This window comes from Corythoichthys intestinalis, chromosome 4, assembly GCF_030265065.1.
Source record: "Corythoichthys intestinalis isolate RoL2023-P3 chromosome 4, ASM3026506v1, whole genome shotgun sequence".
In the NCBI taxonomy this organism is placed as follows: domain Eukaryota; kingdom Metazoa; phylum Chordata; class Actinopteri; order Syngnathiformes; family Syngnathidae; genus Corythoichthys; species Corythoichthys intestinalis.
In genome coordinates, this window is record NC_080398.1 from 2,204,966 (window position 1) to 2,221,129 (window position 16,164).

At 40.2% G+C, this 16,164-nt stretch overlaps 1 protein-coding gene across 1 annotated transcript in view; it reads left to right on the top strand.

Moving 5' to 3' along the window:
* Positions 1-16,164, top strand: part of LOC130914675 (toll-like receptor 2 type-1) — a 47,254-nt gene that overhangs the window by 25,918 nt on the left and 5,172 nt on the right. Inside the window, exons 2-5 of the mRNA XM_057834096.1 lie at positions 5,581-6,585; positions 6,766-7,948; positions 11,465-11,863; positions 15,255-15,328. Coding sequence (XP_057690079.1) covers positions 5,591-6,585; positions 6,766-7,948; positions 11,465-11,863; positions 15,255-15,328 — 2,651 coding nt within the window. The 5' untranslated portion in view covers positions 5,581-5,590. The remainder of the gene's footprint in view (positions 1-5,580; positions 6,586-6,765; positions 7,949-11,464; positions 11,864-15,254; positions 15,329-16,164) is intronic.

Genomic DNA, 16,164 nt, shown 5'->3' on the forward strand with positions numbered 1-16,164 from the left:
TGATGCGAAAAATAAACGTATTAATCCGCAAAATCAGCTGAATCCTTAGTCCTCATAAACAACAGTACGGCTGTTTAGTGAAGAGAACGCCTTCTCCCGTACACGTCACAGCGCCCTCCTCCTCAATGCAAGACCGAAGTCGGAAGTCACTCATTTTCATGGCGCGGGATTCAAAATCACTTCCACACACATCCAAGCGGTCCATATCAAATGAGGACTTAAGTATTATATTTAATGTTTAGAACTGTTAACTTGATCCTGAAATAGTGGTTTATATAAGCCTGAGAGGATTTTTTTGTACAATTTTTGTAACTAATGTACGAAACGTTAAAAGCAGCTAATAGCTGGGTGGGGGGGGGTGCATCATTAATCAAATCGTAACCTCTTAATCGTAATGGTAATCAAATCGTAAGGTGACCCAAGATTCCCACCTCTACTAGCTAAACAGTAGCATATGACGGATAGCAACCGTGTGGCAACCCCGCCTCCACCCCACCTGAACTTGTCAGCGCTGATGAGTTCGGTTGGGGGTGGGGGGATTCACGTCAGCGAGTGAAAGCCGGGCTAATGTTGATTCTAGGGCTGCAGCTATCGAATATTTTAGTAATCGAGTAATCGACTGAAAATTCTATCGATTAATCGAGTAATCGGATAAAACAAATATATTTTTAGGTCCAGAGCAATTATAAATATACATGAGAAAACAAGACATTTCATCTAATCTTGAACCATTTTCAGTCAATGTCTTTATTTTCGATGTATATTGTTGAAAACAGCCAACAATTGCATCTCAGATGTAACTAGAATAAAAAAAAAGACTAATTCACTGCTTTCACTCCAAAAACTTTTAGATCTTATTTTAAAAAAAAAAAAAAAATATATATATATATATATATACATATATATATATATCTTACCTAAAAATGCCGTTACGCTTGATAACACACATCACCTAAAATTTTTTCCCACGTGTTTTGATTGAATTTCTCTTTGTGTCAAGCCAGATTTAAGTTCTAGTTTTAAGTTAGTCTAAACTGTAAGTCCTGATAGGATTTTGAGTTTTTGCAGTGTTCAAAATAAATGTATGACACAGGCTGTATTGGAGCACATTAGGGACCAGTGCTACTTGGTGTTTTATCCAGCAATGACTACTGAGCTAAAATTGATAGTTAGGATGATTAAGTTTTTATTTTACACCCTCATCACTCCACAATGCTATGTTATGTTAAAGCCTGTATGTAAGACACGTTAGCCACGCATCGACAGTGGTCATAATTAATTGAAACCTAGCACTCCGCAGGGCTAACGTTACGTGAGCTAGTAGCGACAGTAACGTTCATCTTATTTATTAGCGCTTAGCGCTCTTTATTAGCGCTTAGCGCTCTACTGCTTTAAGATGGCGGCTGTTTACTAACGCTGCCAGACACGGCCGAGTCTGTCATTTCGCATCTAGTTCAAACATACATGTGATCTCTATGAGACGCATCAGACGCTACCTTTTACCAACGTAGCATCGTGCGGGCTAGTATTTAGCAACGTCGGCGTCGTTTGTGGCGGCTGTCAGCTGCAGTAAGTTTTTTTTTTCCCCTTCTTCCTCTCCGCACGTGACAGCGCGTTGTCCTGCATTAAAAGTAGTCGGAGCAAAACGTGATGCTTAGAGCTGTCAAAATAAACGATTACTCGAGGTGAATAAAATTACTCGGATCAGTTTTTAAACTCGAGTTACTCGAGTTGCTCGAGTACTCGTTTCAGCTCTAGTTGATTCTTGACTATCCTTTTATCCTGGTACCCTCTCATTTTTTTCCTCCTTGGATAAAACTTTTTGTCTCTTTTGTTGCTCTGCCATCTTTACAGAATTGACACGAAAGCGTTCGCATCGACTTCCGTCTTTATAACAAATGGGGAAAGGGGGAAGTGACATATGCTGTAAAGCAGTCAGGAAATTTGTAGTTTTTTTGTGTAGCAGGGTTCCTGCCACCCTCTTCAAAGTTAATTAGTGCTGGTGAAAGCAATACAGACCCCCTCAAGATATAAATGAGGTGTCATGCAACTAGTTGTCAGTCAACTTATCACAAATGTTATGAAAATATTTTATAAAGGTTGAAAAGTTACCTCGTGTTGGCTTTAAGTCATTGGATGCTAATGATTGGGATAACATTTGTTCATTCCCACCGCCCAGTCAAAATGAATCAGACGTCTAGCACTGTCGATGGCACTAAAACACGAGCATTATAGCATCAGAGTAAATCTGTTTATATTCTATTCTACTCGATTATCAATCAATTCCCAAGAATATCCATATCCGATGCGCTGAGTTGTCAGCACCTCCACAAATCAAAACAATTAAATTTTATAGCTTTAAAATTCCGACTCGAGTATCATCAAACGAGGCACAATGGACCCAAACTTCCTCAGCTTTCATTTCCAGGTCTTATCATTAGTCTTTATCATCCAGCGCAGGGCTTCTTGGAATCGTTGTTTGTTATTGTTCTTCCAACGAATGAATGGTCTTTTTGGGACCCTCAAAATTTCTTTAAAGTAGGATTAATTTTTGCTGGCACCTGTATTATACTCAGGGTTTCTCTCAGAAAACTAGAGAAGCCCGCCATGGTTTTGGAAATAAAATTTATTGATGGCCGCAAGGCTTGTAAAGAATTTTGGGGTCCCGAATATTAAATGACAAAATGTAATTAGTTAAGCCCCCTAAAAAGTTAACCCAGTGCCCCACTGGAGGGGGCTTATGTACTAGAATAAAGCAGGAGATGTGAACTCATTGGCTGCCACCGACAGCAATAGATGTCAAATCCGATGTCCGATTCGTTTGATGTCCAATCTGTTGGAACTGGGAAGGCCGGCACTGAATGAACAAATGTCCATTTTTAGATAGCCTTTCGAGTTTGAATGAATTGGACCTCACTAATTTAAATTCATAGCAAAAGGATGAAAAGAGCGACACGATTAGATGTCTATCTTCGTCAGTGGCACTGAAAGAGTTTAGTGTGGTGAACAAACCAACATGGATTTTTTTTTTTTTAAAGAGACAGACAACCAAAAGCCTAAAACTGGAAAATGACAAAGAGTACATACTGTATGTAGCATTTGTCTTCACTGGGACTATGACAGGGGTGTTTACCATCTCAAAAAGTGTTGGCAGCAGGTTCTTATAGATTCCTTATAGTTTCCTGAGTGAAAACACGGGCGGCGCCATCTTGGAAAATGTGTGCTCCGAACTTCCGGTTTAGAAAGAACAACGTGAATTGCGGTTGAAGTAAGCAATGTGATGACCAAGTTAAAACTGCAAAGTCAAACCAGAGGAACCCACGGAATCTCCAAAAATGGATCCACCACGACGTAGATGAGACGTAGATTAGATTGTATGATTGTTTTTATCACTTCGTTCATCATTCGTGAACAAAATTATAACAACCTGTCAGCCTGTGTTGACGTGAGGTATAGATTGATACTCCGGCCACTTGAGTGACCAAAATGAGGTGAAATTACAAATTATATTACATTTGCCGAATGCAGAAGGGCTGACACGGATTTTGTTGTTACATGGAAATACTACAAGGTATGTACATCAGGGGTCGCGTTAACCAAATATTTTCCGTCGTTGACCGGTTTTTTAAAACGGTGACGGAAAAAACTGAAGTCCGTCAGTCATTTTGACAGGTTGCAATTCACACCCCAGACCACAGGGTGGCGATTGAGCATATTAATTAGCTATTGTCTCTCTTAATGCACGACGTCGTTGGCTATTCAGTCAGAATATTGTAGCGTCACCGGGGTCTGGCGGCAGAACCGTGATTGACACATCAATGCGAGGTTCTTATTGGTGCACCCGGTGTGCCAGCGCGTCATCCAATTGGTGGACTAGATTGCCGCCTGTGTATAGACCCTACTCACGTGACGTCACAGCCACGCCCCCGCGCCATGTTGTCCGTCTACTCGTCATGTTAATGCATTAGCGCTCCGTAAATTCCTCCTATTATGGCGTGTTTTTCTGCTCGTTAACATTAATAATCAAAATGGTGAAGGCGTGTGTGGCAGTTGGTTGCTGTAACAGAGAAGATAGACGGAGAGACTTGAAGTTCTACCATATTCTGAGAGACCCAAAGAGGAGAGCGAGATGGACTACTGTAATTCGACAAGAAATCTGGGCACCAAACAATCACCACAGACTATGTAGTAGTCATTTTATATCTGGTAAGATGCATTTAATATATATTTAGAAGATTTTGGGCTGACAACCACAATTAAGATCATTGTGTGACGTTGGTGTTTGGGGTCTATATAGTTGCCTCTTTTTCTTTGGGGGTGGAGTTGTTGTTTTGTTGGTGTTGTTGGCGGTAAGCAGAGTAAAAAGAGGGAGAAAAATACCACGACTTCCGTGTCTAATTTTTCGCCGCCAAGCAAGCGTTACAATATTAATTAAAAATGAATGAAAACTAAATACTATTGAATATGTCATCATTATCATTTTAAAAATTTAAGTGACGGGTAAAAATAGATTATGACCGGATTTTTATGACCCTGTCAGTCAGACAACGAAAATGTCTAGCGTAACCTCTGATGTACATATAAACAAAAATAGTATGCCATCCCTTTTTATTGCAGATATTGATCGCAATAAAACATTTGAACAACATGATACCATTACTTGTTTTATTTAAAGCGATTGGTGCATGTGCAAAACAGGTCAATAAATCACAATTTATAAAATTATTAGAACTATATTAACAAAGGTTGAGCATACAAGGAATGTGTCATTAGACAGCAGAGCTTAAGGGAGCCTCACCAAACTTTCACCCGACATTACGGAGACCCTCGGTGGCATCCAGACGGGCTTTCTCCCACTGTCCTCGGTAATTCCAGCTCCAATAGCCTATCTTAAAGTTGTTGCAGTTAAAACGCTCGTAGTTGGATCTCGGGATCGAGCTGACGGTCCGCCGCAAGGCGACCTACGTCTCCAGCCCCAGCCTCTTGGCCGCCTCCGGGTAGAACGCACGTAGTCTTAATATATGTCCATCAACGTACAGTAAGTGTTGTGAGGCACATCAACTTATTTTCCCTTGCCTAACAGTGTTTTCCACCTTTAAAAAAACGAACAAAAACTTGTAACTTGTAACCTTCCATAACACAGCGGCAACATGGCTACAAAAACACCCGGTCTGTGTGGTGGCACTAGCTTGGTACCACATCTGCCTTCATGAACATGTTGTCCTCCCCTGTCGTGATGTTGACAGATGGATTCCGTATTTCTAAATTGTCTTTTTTAAAGGGTTTTGATAAGCAATGTTACTCCAGCTCCACTGCTGTTTTGGATGGAGAAATTCTAATACGGAAGTTGTGAGCAGACATGTGGAATTACCTTGGAAACTTGTCTATAAACTAATTAAACTGCAGCACTTGGCTCCAAAATGTCAGGAAAACTGAAATGGTAATAAATGTAAAATACAGCCCAAGCAGATAGCTAATGCTAACTTCTCAAGACCAGAGTATCAGACACCGAAGATCAATTTGAAGACCCTATCAACGTGGCTGCAAGCTTATATCATTTTGGCTTCTTTGTCTCGACAGGTAAATCACAATGCTGTGGACATTCGTCACCCTCAGTGTGGTCTTCAATGGAGGGCGCACCTCACCAACCCAAAGTCCAACCCTCCTGTCAACTCATGCCATGACGGTAGAGGTACCATGTACCTTCTCCAACGCTGAACGCAAAGCAAACTGCCTGGGCAGGCAGCTGGAGAGTGTCCCATGGAGATTCTTTCCATCCACGCTGGAGGAAATTGACCTATCCTACAATAAACTCCAAGCGATCCGTTCAGAGGACTTTCAGCAGTTCCCTCGCCTGCGTGTTCTTAAGCTGTCGTATAATAACATTTCGCACATCGACAGTGACGCCTTCAGGAAAAACAACTTGCTAGAGCATCTCAACATTTTCAACAACTCCCTGAATGAGATTCCTGCCTCTGTGCTCACATCTCTGTTAAACTTAAAGTATCTTTACATGTCTAACAACCTTTACAAACGCGCCACATTATCTCAAGGGTTCTCTGAACTGTCCAAGCTTCAGGTTCTCTCCATGGGAGGACCACTGGTGGAGGGTCTGAAGGTGGAAGACTTTCACCCACTAAAGAACATCAAGTTACAAGGTTTCGCTATCAAATGCTCCTCCAATTTAAGTTACTATGAACCTGGAAGTCTACGGATTATCCAAACTTATCAGATGGGCTTTGATATGGCAGTCGACCAGCGGCCCAGCGCTCTCCTTTACATGCTGCAAGATCTTGCAAACAAGACATTCAGCGCCATCCAGTTCCGCAACCTCTTCGAATTCATGTACTATAAGGGGGATAAAGACATCTTCCAGGGCTTAGGGGATATCACTGCCTCCCAATTAATCTTCCATAGAGGCAAGTTCAATGAGAACCTCCTGAGAATGGCCCTGACTAACTTGCAAGTCGCCCCCATCAAGAGGGTCAGGTTCCAGTACATTGACTTTGCACGATCTCCAACATTCACAGATAAAGGTGCTGAATCCAGCATCACAAACCTAAAACTGGAAAACCTGGATCTCTGGTAAGTCGGAGTGTTGTTGCAATACTGGTACCTAGTTACAATTTTTGGAAAAAATATATATGAATAGCTAAATTACTGTTGGGAGTTATATCATGGAATGGATTCAACACTTCAAGTGTGTAGTACATTTGATGTTTTTGTTTAAAAAAAAGTATCCGTTCGGTTCTAAATGTGTTCCAGGTACATAAGCAATCCTGACATACTGCGTTTCGACTGGCGATTCACATGGTTTAACAAGATCAAGCAGCTCTCTATCCGTAACGTTTACTTCAACTCGGTTCCTTGCGACGCTTGGGTGGAAATGGCCGGCGTGGAGATGCTGGATGTTGCCGACAACCGTCTCCAGGACGAATACATCTTCAACCAGCGCTGCGACTACAGGAGCTCCATGCCCAACCTTCAGACCTTTAACTTGAGTAACAACGAGCTGGACAACTTGAGAGACATATCAGCGCTAACGAGACGGTTCAGCCGCCTGGAAGTGCTGGACATCAGTCACAACAAACTAGGAGCCGCCGATACTAGCAGAGGCTGCATCTGGAACGGTAACATCACCAGGATCATTGCTGACCACAATCAGTTCACCGCAGAGGCCCTGGCTTGCCTGCCTACCAGCGTGCAATTCCTAGACCTGTCTTCCTGCAACCTTGACCAGCTCAACATTGCATACTTTGAGAAGGCCCTTAACCTAAAGGATCTTCTGCTGAGCGATAACAAAATCAAGTTCATCCCGTCCAAATGGGAGAGTCCATCGCTGCTCAGGCTCTCTTTGGATGGCAATTCCTTTGGTGTCATCAGCAAGAAATCCTTCCAGCTCATGCCAAAACTCTCACACTTGAGAGCTGGAAACAACCCATACCACTGTACTTGCGAGCTTCACGCCTTCATTGAGGACACCAAGACCAAAGGGTGGATCAACCTGACAGACTGGCCTGAGAACTACAAGTGCTATCACCCGGAGCCCTTTCTCAACACCGGCATCTCCAAGTACCTCCCGAGCAAGGTGGCGTGCGATGTCAGATTGGTCATTCTAATTAGTGTTGCGACAACCACGGTGGTCATCCTCATCCTGATGCTCCTCTGCTACATTTTCGACCTACCGTGGTATACCAAGGCCACTTACCAGATTATCAGGGCCAAATACAGAGCACACAAGGAGCGAGCTGCAGGAGAAGCCGGACCCTTCGCCTATCACGCCTTCATTTCCTACAGCCACTGGGATGCAGACTGGGTTAGGGATCAGCTCCTGCCGTGTCTAGAGAACAACCGGAACCCTTACCGACTGTGCATACACGAGAGGGATTTTATGCCGGGACGCTGGATCATCGACAACATCATCGAGAACATAGAGAACAGTCACAAGGTATATCAATACTGTTGTGCCAGTACAGTGGCGCCTTACGATACGATATTAATTTGTTCCAGAGTGGCTATCTTGATTTTTTCGTATAATGAATGAGGTTTTACATGTAAATCGCCTAACTAGTACCGAGCTACAGTAAAACACCACGTTCAATTCTAAAATCAGAGTAAAGCCTGAATTAAACAAGAGCCAAACACATTTGACTCATTCAATATACTTATCGTAACCGTTAATACCTGTAATAACGTAGATGATAGAAAACAATGCAGAGAAAAAATACAAAATTGTGGAACCTTACTAGGGGTGCACGATATCCATTTTTTGAAACCGATATCGATAACTCAAAGCCGATACCGATATCGATAACCGATAATAAATATATAATTTTCTTAATGTATAACCTGAGTTTTTGAACACCTGGAGGTTTAAAAAAAATTGTGGGGGATTCAACATAGATTTGCCTTTGAGCTCATCAGATTTTTTCATAATGACATGAACAAAACAGTGCGTTTCACTTCTGCACTGCCCGACAGCCAGTTAAGAATGAATGCACTTCCATTAACCACAAGGCTTGGTCTTTTCTTGCTTTTATGGGAAGACAATCGTCTTAATATTGTGAAAGTACAAAAGAAAAATACACATATTCAATCCTCAATATACAACAAGCTGCACAATACACCTATATACACAACTATTATATGTATATCATAGCACACTAGCTTGAGCTACTAAAGCATTGGCTGGCTTCTATAACATAACTTATGAAGATCTGTACATTTGACCCTTCAACACAGAAGTAAACATATTTTGCAAATCCTTTTGTAATAGTAAACATAAAATACTTACATATATTTCCGAGGCGGAAACGTAACAGAAAGCATTCACGACTGTCAATGCTACCGCTAGACACCGCAATGTGTAAGTGATTGAACCAAACTACTGTAACATAAAATAGGTGCATTGAATTATTCTGACCAGCAGGTGGGAGCAATGCCCCGCAAATGGTCAACTGATTTCCCATACTATTGTGTAAACTGCAAAGCCAGAACAGTATATATTATCGGTAAATGTTATTGGATTTATCGGGATGACGTCATAATTCCTATTATTGGACCAATAATTATCGTGCACCTAAACCTTACCTTTCGAGTGAGGCGACATCCGAAAGTGAAAGTGATACCAACATTAGGCCAAAAGGAGAGCAACATTTTGGAACTGAGCATGATGGGAAAGATTCTTACCAGTAGGACAGCAGGATCTTATGGCAGTCATGTCCTCTGCCTAATTTTATTTGTAATGCTTTGTCGCACCCTAGCAGCGCTTAAAGTGTAAGTTTGTTAGGGTCCATATGATTCTACATATGTTATCACATGACTACTCAAGTTCATAGCAAACATGGAGTGCTAAAAGACAAGCTAACTTCAGCCATTGGTTGCTGTTATGTCTCGCTGTTTGTGCCTTGTATAAGCATTGCTTATAAATTATACTCTTTTGTTTCATATACACAAGCATTGTGTAGCACATTCTTGTGTATTTTATTTGTTTATATTTAAAGTCAAACGTAATTGCATTATTGCATTACATATTACCTTTTGTACGATGAACAACTTTTCGTAATATGAAGCAAAACGGTTTTCGAAAAATGAATTTTTCGTGTACTGATTCTTTCGTATCACGAGGTACCACTTTAAATTGAGGTTCTTGGTGTGTCTCCAAATTGCTAACAGTGAGTTTTTTTAGAGGAAGTGGCCTTTTCTTTCCTCAAAGCAGTACCCGCTGGCATTTTTGAGATGATGAAAGACGTGCTGCACTAAAAACAGAACCATGGTTGTTGATACTTAGAAGACCAGGGTATAAATTAGGTTCTTTAGCATAGACAGTCTGAAAATGCCTTAAAAGTTTGGCATCCAGAAGTATCTCAACAGGAATTTGCCATATTTCCAACAAGCATGATTTGGTAAAAGTGCACTAAAGTTTAGTACACTGAGGTCCTGATAGTTTCACAAGCTGTGCTGACTTCACAGATATGGAATGAGAAGCTGGCATGCTGGTCAAACGGTTTCTCTTTCTGTCTTCAGACAAAACTACTAATTTTACATTAGGACAGCAACTTTTCCACCTTGTGGGCAGTCTCGTTACTTCCACTTCGTAAGCAGCATGAAGTTTTAAACTAAGGAAAAGACTAGCGCTAATATTAGGGTGACCAGTTCCCAACTCACCTAATGTGGGACAAAGACTAAATCCGTGTGAGACACACGCACGAGGAGACATAACAGTATTTCACACGTCCACCTTTTTAACTATGAGGTGTCAAACTCATCTTTCTAGCAGGTCACGTTGTAGTCAAGCTTTCCTTTAAAGGGCCATTATGTTGGCCAACCCATATAATATTGATAATATATTTGCCATTGACAGCGCTAGACGTCCATTACATTTGGACTAGGAATGAGCATTAATTAAATTACATTTAGTTTATTAAGTTGATGAAACTGACAAAACAATAATACAGTGCCCTCCATAATTATTGGCACCCCTGAAAAAGATGTGTTTTTTAGCTACTATTTTTTTTTTATTCAAATAATATTGGACCTTACTGGAAAAAAAGAGAAAAATCCAACCTTCAATACAAGTGCATTCATTCAGTGCGGAAAAATCCCACAAAAAGAAAAAATGATTTGACATCAAATAATGTGTGTCACAATTATTAGCACCCCTGGTGTTAATACTTTTTACAACCCCACTTTGCCAAAAAAACAAGGTCTGGGGACTGAGATGGCCATGGGAGGAGCTTGATTCTATGTCTGGTGAACCATTTCGGTGCAGATTTGGCCATATGTTTAGGGTCATTGTCTTGCTGAAAGACCCAGTGACGACCAGTCTTCAGCTTTCGGGCAGAGGGCAACAGATTTTGATTTAAAATGTCCTGGTATTTCAAAGCATTCATGATGCCATGCACCCTAACAAGGTTCCCAGGGCCTTTGGAAGCGAAACAGCCCCACAGCATCACTGGCCCACATACTTCACAGTGGGTATGAGGTGCTTTTCAGCATGCGCATCTTTCGTGGCACGCCAGACCCACTTAGAGTGTTTGTTGCCAAAAAGCTCAATCTTGATCCCACACAAAAATACACACGGTCCCAGGCTTCAACGTGATTCTTTTTTTTTTTTTTTTAATTACCGCCGTTTACGCAATAAATTTGATAGTCCTACTTTAAGCCAAAACTAAAGACTCTGGATGAATGTAAGATATTTTGTCTGTAACAGTAAATACAATTAGAAAATACATATTAAAAAAAGGCATGTCCGATATTTTTTTGCTGATTCCGATACTTTGAAAATGACGTGATCGGACCCGATACCTCGTTACCTCACGTTAACGATAAGATTTGCGAAACAAAGCTCACGATAACTATGACTAAATAATTAAAACTGTATCCCTAATTTGCTTCAATGAAAAGCAAAACAACATTATAATGGACTCTAAATTGGACCATTTTTGCTTGTTTCCCATTTCAGGTGATATTCGTGCTGTCACATCACTTTGTCAACAGCGAATGGTGCAACTACGAGCTGTACTTTGCTCAGCAGCGAGCCATGGGCAAGACATTCAGCGACGTCATCCTGGTGGTCAAGGAGCCCATTGACCCGGGTTCATTGCCCAGCAAATACTGCAAGCTGAAGAAGATGCTGAGCACCAAAACGTACCTGGAGTGGCCTCAGCAGGCCAACCAGCAGGCCTTCTTCTGGGCTCAGCTGAGGAGCGTCCTGGGTAAGCCCACTAGGAACAGCGTTCGGAGCAGGAAGTCGTCGGTGGGGGGGCGATCGCTGGAGAACGGGGGGCCGGAAGTGCCCTTTCCTAACGGAGAAGCGGAAAACATTCATGACGGAGTATTTAACAAAGGACAAATCCCATTGGTGGCATGAGGTGATCGGTAAACCTAAACGTCAGGTCACAAAAGCGCCCACGTGAACACGATCCCTCCACACTGAAAGGACTGGACCAACGCGGTGCACTTGATTCAAGCCATTTGAGCATTCATTTAATATCCTTGATTTCTATCTTATATTCTGTTTTAACAAGGCACTTGTTGAGTGATTATGTTCATCTGAGCATTTAAACATACAGTACTTGCAAGTGGAATTTAACCCATTTACGCCTGAATTTACATTTGACAATATACAGTGGGCCAAATAAGTATTGAGTCAACCACTAATTGTGCAACTTCTCCCACTTGAAAATATTAGAGAGGCCTGTAATTGTCAACATGGGTAAACCTCAACCATGAGAGACATAATGTGGGAAAAAAAACACAGAAAATCACATTGTTTGATTTTTAAAGAATTTATTTGCAAATCATGGTGGAAAATAAGTATTTGGTCAATACCAAAAGTTCATCTCATTACTTTGTTATGTACCCTTTGTTGGCAATAACAGAGGCCAAACGTTTTCTGTAACGCTTCACAAGTTTTTCACACAGTTGCACACATTCCTCCATGCAGATCTCCTCTAGAGCAGTGATTTTTGGGGGCTGTCGTTGGGCAACACAGACTTTCAACTCCCTCCTCACCCTGTGACGTCAAAATGATAACAAGAACGGTGAGCAATAATCCCAGAACCACGCGGGGGGACCTAGGAAATGACCTACAGAGAGCTGGGACCACAGTAACAAAGGCTACTATCAGTAACACAATGCGCCGCCAGGGACTCAAATCCTGCACTGCCAGACGTGTCCCCCTGCTGAAGAAAGTACACGTCCAGGCCCGTCTGCGGTTCGCTAGAGAGCGTTCGGACGATCCAGAAGAGGACTGGCAGAATGTGTTATGGTCAGATGAAAACAAAATAGAACTTTTTGGTAGAAACACAGGTCCTCGTGTTTGGAGGAAAAAGAATACTGAATTGCACCATACACAATGTGAAGCATGGAGGTGGAAACATCATGCTTTGGGGCTGTTTTTCTGCAAAGGGACCAGGACGACTGATCTGTGTAAAGGAAAGAATTAATGGGGCCATGCATCGAGAGATTTTGAGACGTGGCTGGGTCTTTCAGCATGACAATGATCCCAAACACACAGCCAGGGCAACAAAGGAGTGGCTTCATAAGAAGCATTTCAAAGTCCTGGAGTGGCCTAGCCAGTCTCCAGATCTCAACCCCATAGAAAATCTGTGGATGGAGTTGAAAGTCCGCGTTGCCCAACGACAGCCCCAAAACATCACTGCTCTAGAGGAGATCTGCATGGAAGAATGGGCCAAAATACCAGCAACAGTGTGTGAAAAGCTTGTGAAGAGTTACAGAAAACGTTTGGCCTCCGTTATTGCCAACAAAGGGTACATAACAAAGTATTGAGATGAACTTTTGGTATTGACCAAATACTTATTTTCCACCATGATTTGCAAATAAATTCTTTAAAAATCAAACAATGTGATTTTCTGTTTTTTTTTTTTTTTTTTCCCACATTCTGTCTCTCATGGTTGAGGTTTACCCACGTTGACAGTTACAGGCCTCTCTAATATTTTCAAGTGGGAGAACTTGCACAATTAGTGGTTGACTAAATACTTATTTGCCCCACTGTGTATAAAACGTTGGAGGAATCCATAAGTACATAAAATTAAAATACAAAAATACTGAATGTAGAATTTAAATGGAAAAAATACAACTAAAAATGTTTTTTAAAAAAATCATAAAGACAAACTGAGAAATAAGTACTAAAAGAAGATTTAAAAATAAAAATTGTTATTAAAATAACATTTTAAAATAATTCTAAAGCAACACTAGGTAACTTTTTCAACCTTTATAAAATATTTATATAACATTTGTGATGATATGTCAACTGAAAACTAGTTGAATGACACCTCTTTTACATCTTGAGGGGGTCTGTATCACTTTCACTAGCACTAATTATCTTTGAAGAGGGTGACAGGAACCCTGCCACACAAAAAAAATACAAATGTGCCGACTGCTTGACAGCATACGTTCCTTCCCCTTTTCCCCATTCGTTACAAGGACGAAAGTCGATGCAAGAAAGAGAAAAAAAATTGTCCGAGGAGAGAAAAGAAAAGTGAAATGGAGGCTACCACCATAAAAGGACACTCAAGAATAAACATTGGCCCGGCCCTCCCCACAACCCACCAAACTTGTCAGCCATGACTACTTTGGGCGGGAAATGGGGTGTTGAGAGGGTTGTGGAGGGCCAGTGGGGGAATACAGTACAAAATCAAACATTTCAACATTGTCATATGCTATGCACAAATGTTGTTTAATCCATCTGCACACGCAAATGCAGTCTTCCTTAAGGCAAAACACTACCGCTTTTGTCCACCTGTGTCGCTAAAACAGACCGAAACTAAAAAGTTACCTAGTTTTGCTTTAAGTATTACTAAAAAAAAAAAAAGAGACATTCATGAATAAATCCCATTCATTTTTATTTAATTTTTACATTTTTATTTTTATTTTCTATTTTTCATGTTTTTTTGTTTTTTTTAAGACTTTTCCAATTTGTTTTATAAACAAACACGCATACATATCCATAAAAATCAAGCTTTTTGATGTGTCAAAAGTAAAATCAGGAATCGAGCAGGCCCGATTACTATTATATCAATTAATTCACTAAGGTATTGGAATAATTCTGATCGAACAAATATACTGTATTTCAAGTTTAATGCACAGAATCATTGACATTTTTTACAATTGTCAGTCACAATATGCGCCTCATCTGTAAATTATTTGAGAAATGCTGGACATTTTGTTATTTTTATATTGCTGTGTTCTTGAATTAAATTTTGTAATATATACGTTTGTATGTCTGTACTCTGTAAGACTGAAGTGGACTCACAAAAAGGCTTTATGTAAATGCAGGTTGAAGAATGACATCCATTTCCTATCACTTTGTAGTCTGAAACATAACAATTCAGTTAAATTAATGTACTGCGTATATCGAAAGACTGTAAAGCTGAAATATGTTTAATGCTGGATTGACAAAGCTTAACGTTTCGCTTTAGTACGTCCAAGAGTTAGTTGCTAACGACTAGCATGGTTAGCTTAGCACAGAGGTGGTTTTACTGGGTTTAAACTTGAAATTATTTCTTACTTTTTGCGTATTCTTGTTAACTTGTTCACAAAACAGAAATGTCAGATTCAGTTAAACAGTCATACCGCCATATTTGTGAGTATTACATGTTTTTTACGGTAAACCGAACCAATTACAAAAGACAGTTGTCGGGTGATAATGCACTTCACCTGTCCTGTGCTGATTAGCTGCTATCCCTGCAATGATCACAGGCGTCGCTGTTGTCTCTCAGATGATTTAACTGGCTCAGGTGAGAAGAGCTCAGTTGATGAGATGCCAGCTGGACGCGCTTGAGCTTGATTTCTTCGTGGTCAGGTGAGTTTGTGTCTCTTGAATCAAGAAATGTGATTATTTAAGATATATTTAAAACAAATGTGGATTAGTTTTTTATTTTGGAGATTTTGTCTTAAGGCAAATTTCAAAGTCATTAAATGAACAGCTATATAAGTGGAAATAGTTCTACTCCTAAGTAGTTATTTTTGTTTGTTATTCTTATAGTCCTTAAAAAAAAAAAAATATTACCATTAACTCATTCACACTGCCATTGACTTTTGGGGACCTTTTATGATCAAAAATCCTGCTGATTATAAGGCTAAAGACTCAAAATGAACTATTTGCATGTCAAAATTTTTACTTGTGGTTCTAATGTATTTAATCTGATTCGTGTATGATAAGGCGAATGGATGTGCTCTGAGTTTTTGTGCTTTTAGGGACCTTTGTTGCCACTTGTCATGCATTGGTCTACAACATAAAGAACTCATTCGTTTTAGTACATGCAATTCTCTACCTGTTGTTTCATATAAATTAATTGATGTGAGAATTAGGGCTGCAGTTGATTAATCTTTCAACTAGAGTAATCGGATTAGGAACATTTAATGCGTTCCTAAATTTTAGATGTAAAACAAAGGCTTGCTAAAATGACACTTTCAAAAAACCAAATGTGAATACAAAATAAAATTCCAGAGTGTTTCTTCAAACTGCGGGATTACACTTTCATTTAAAAATAAAAATACCTGTACTTGGCCTCAAACGGTATAAAATAAATGATCAAAGTACAACAAAAGAACAATTGGCTGACTTCCGTAGCAAAAGTCCACTAGTTTAACATCTATTAAATGCAAACTTTTTTTACAATGTTAACAAATTGTTCA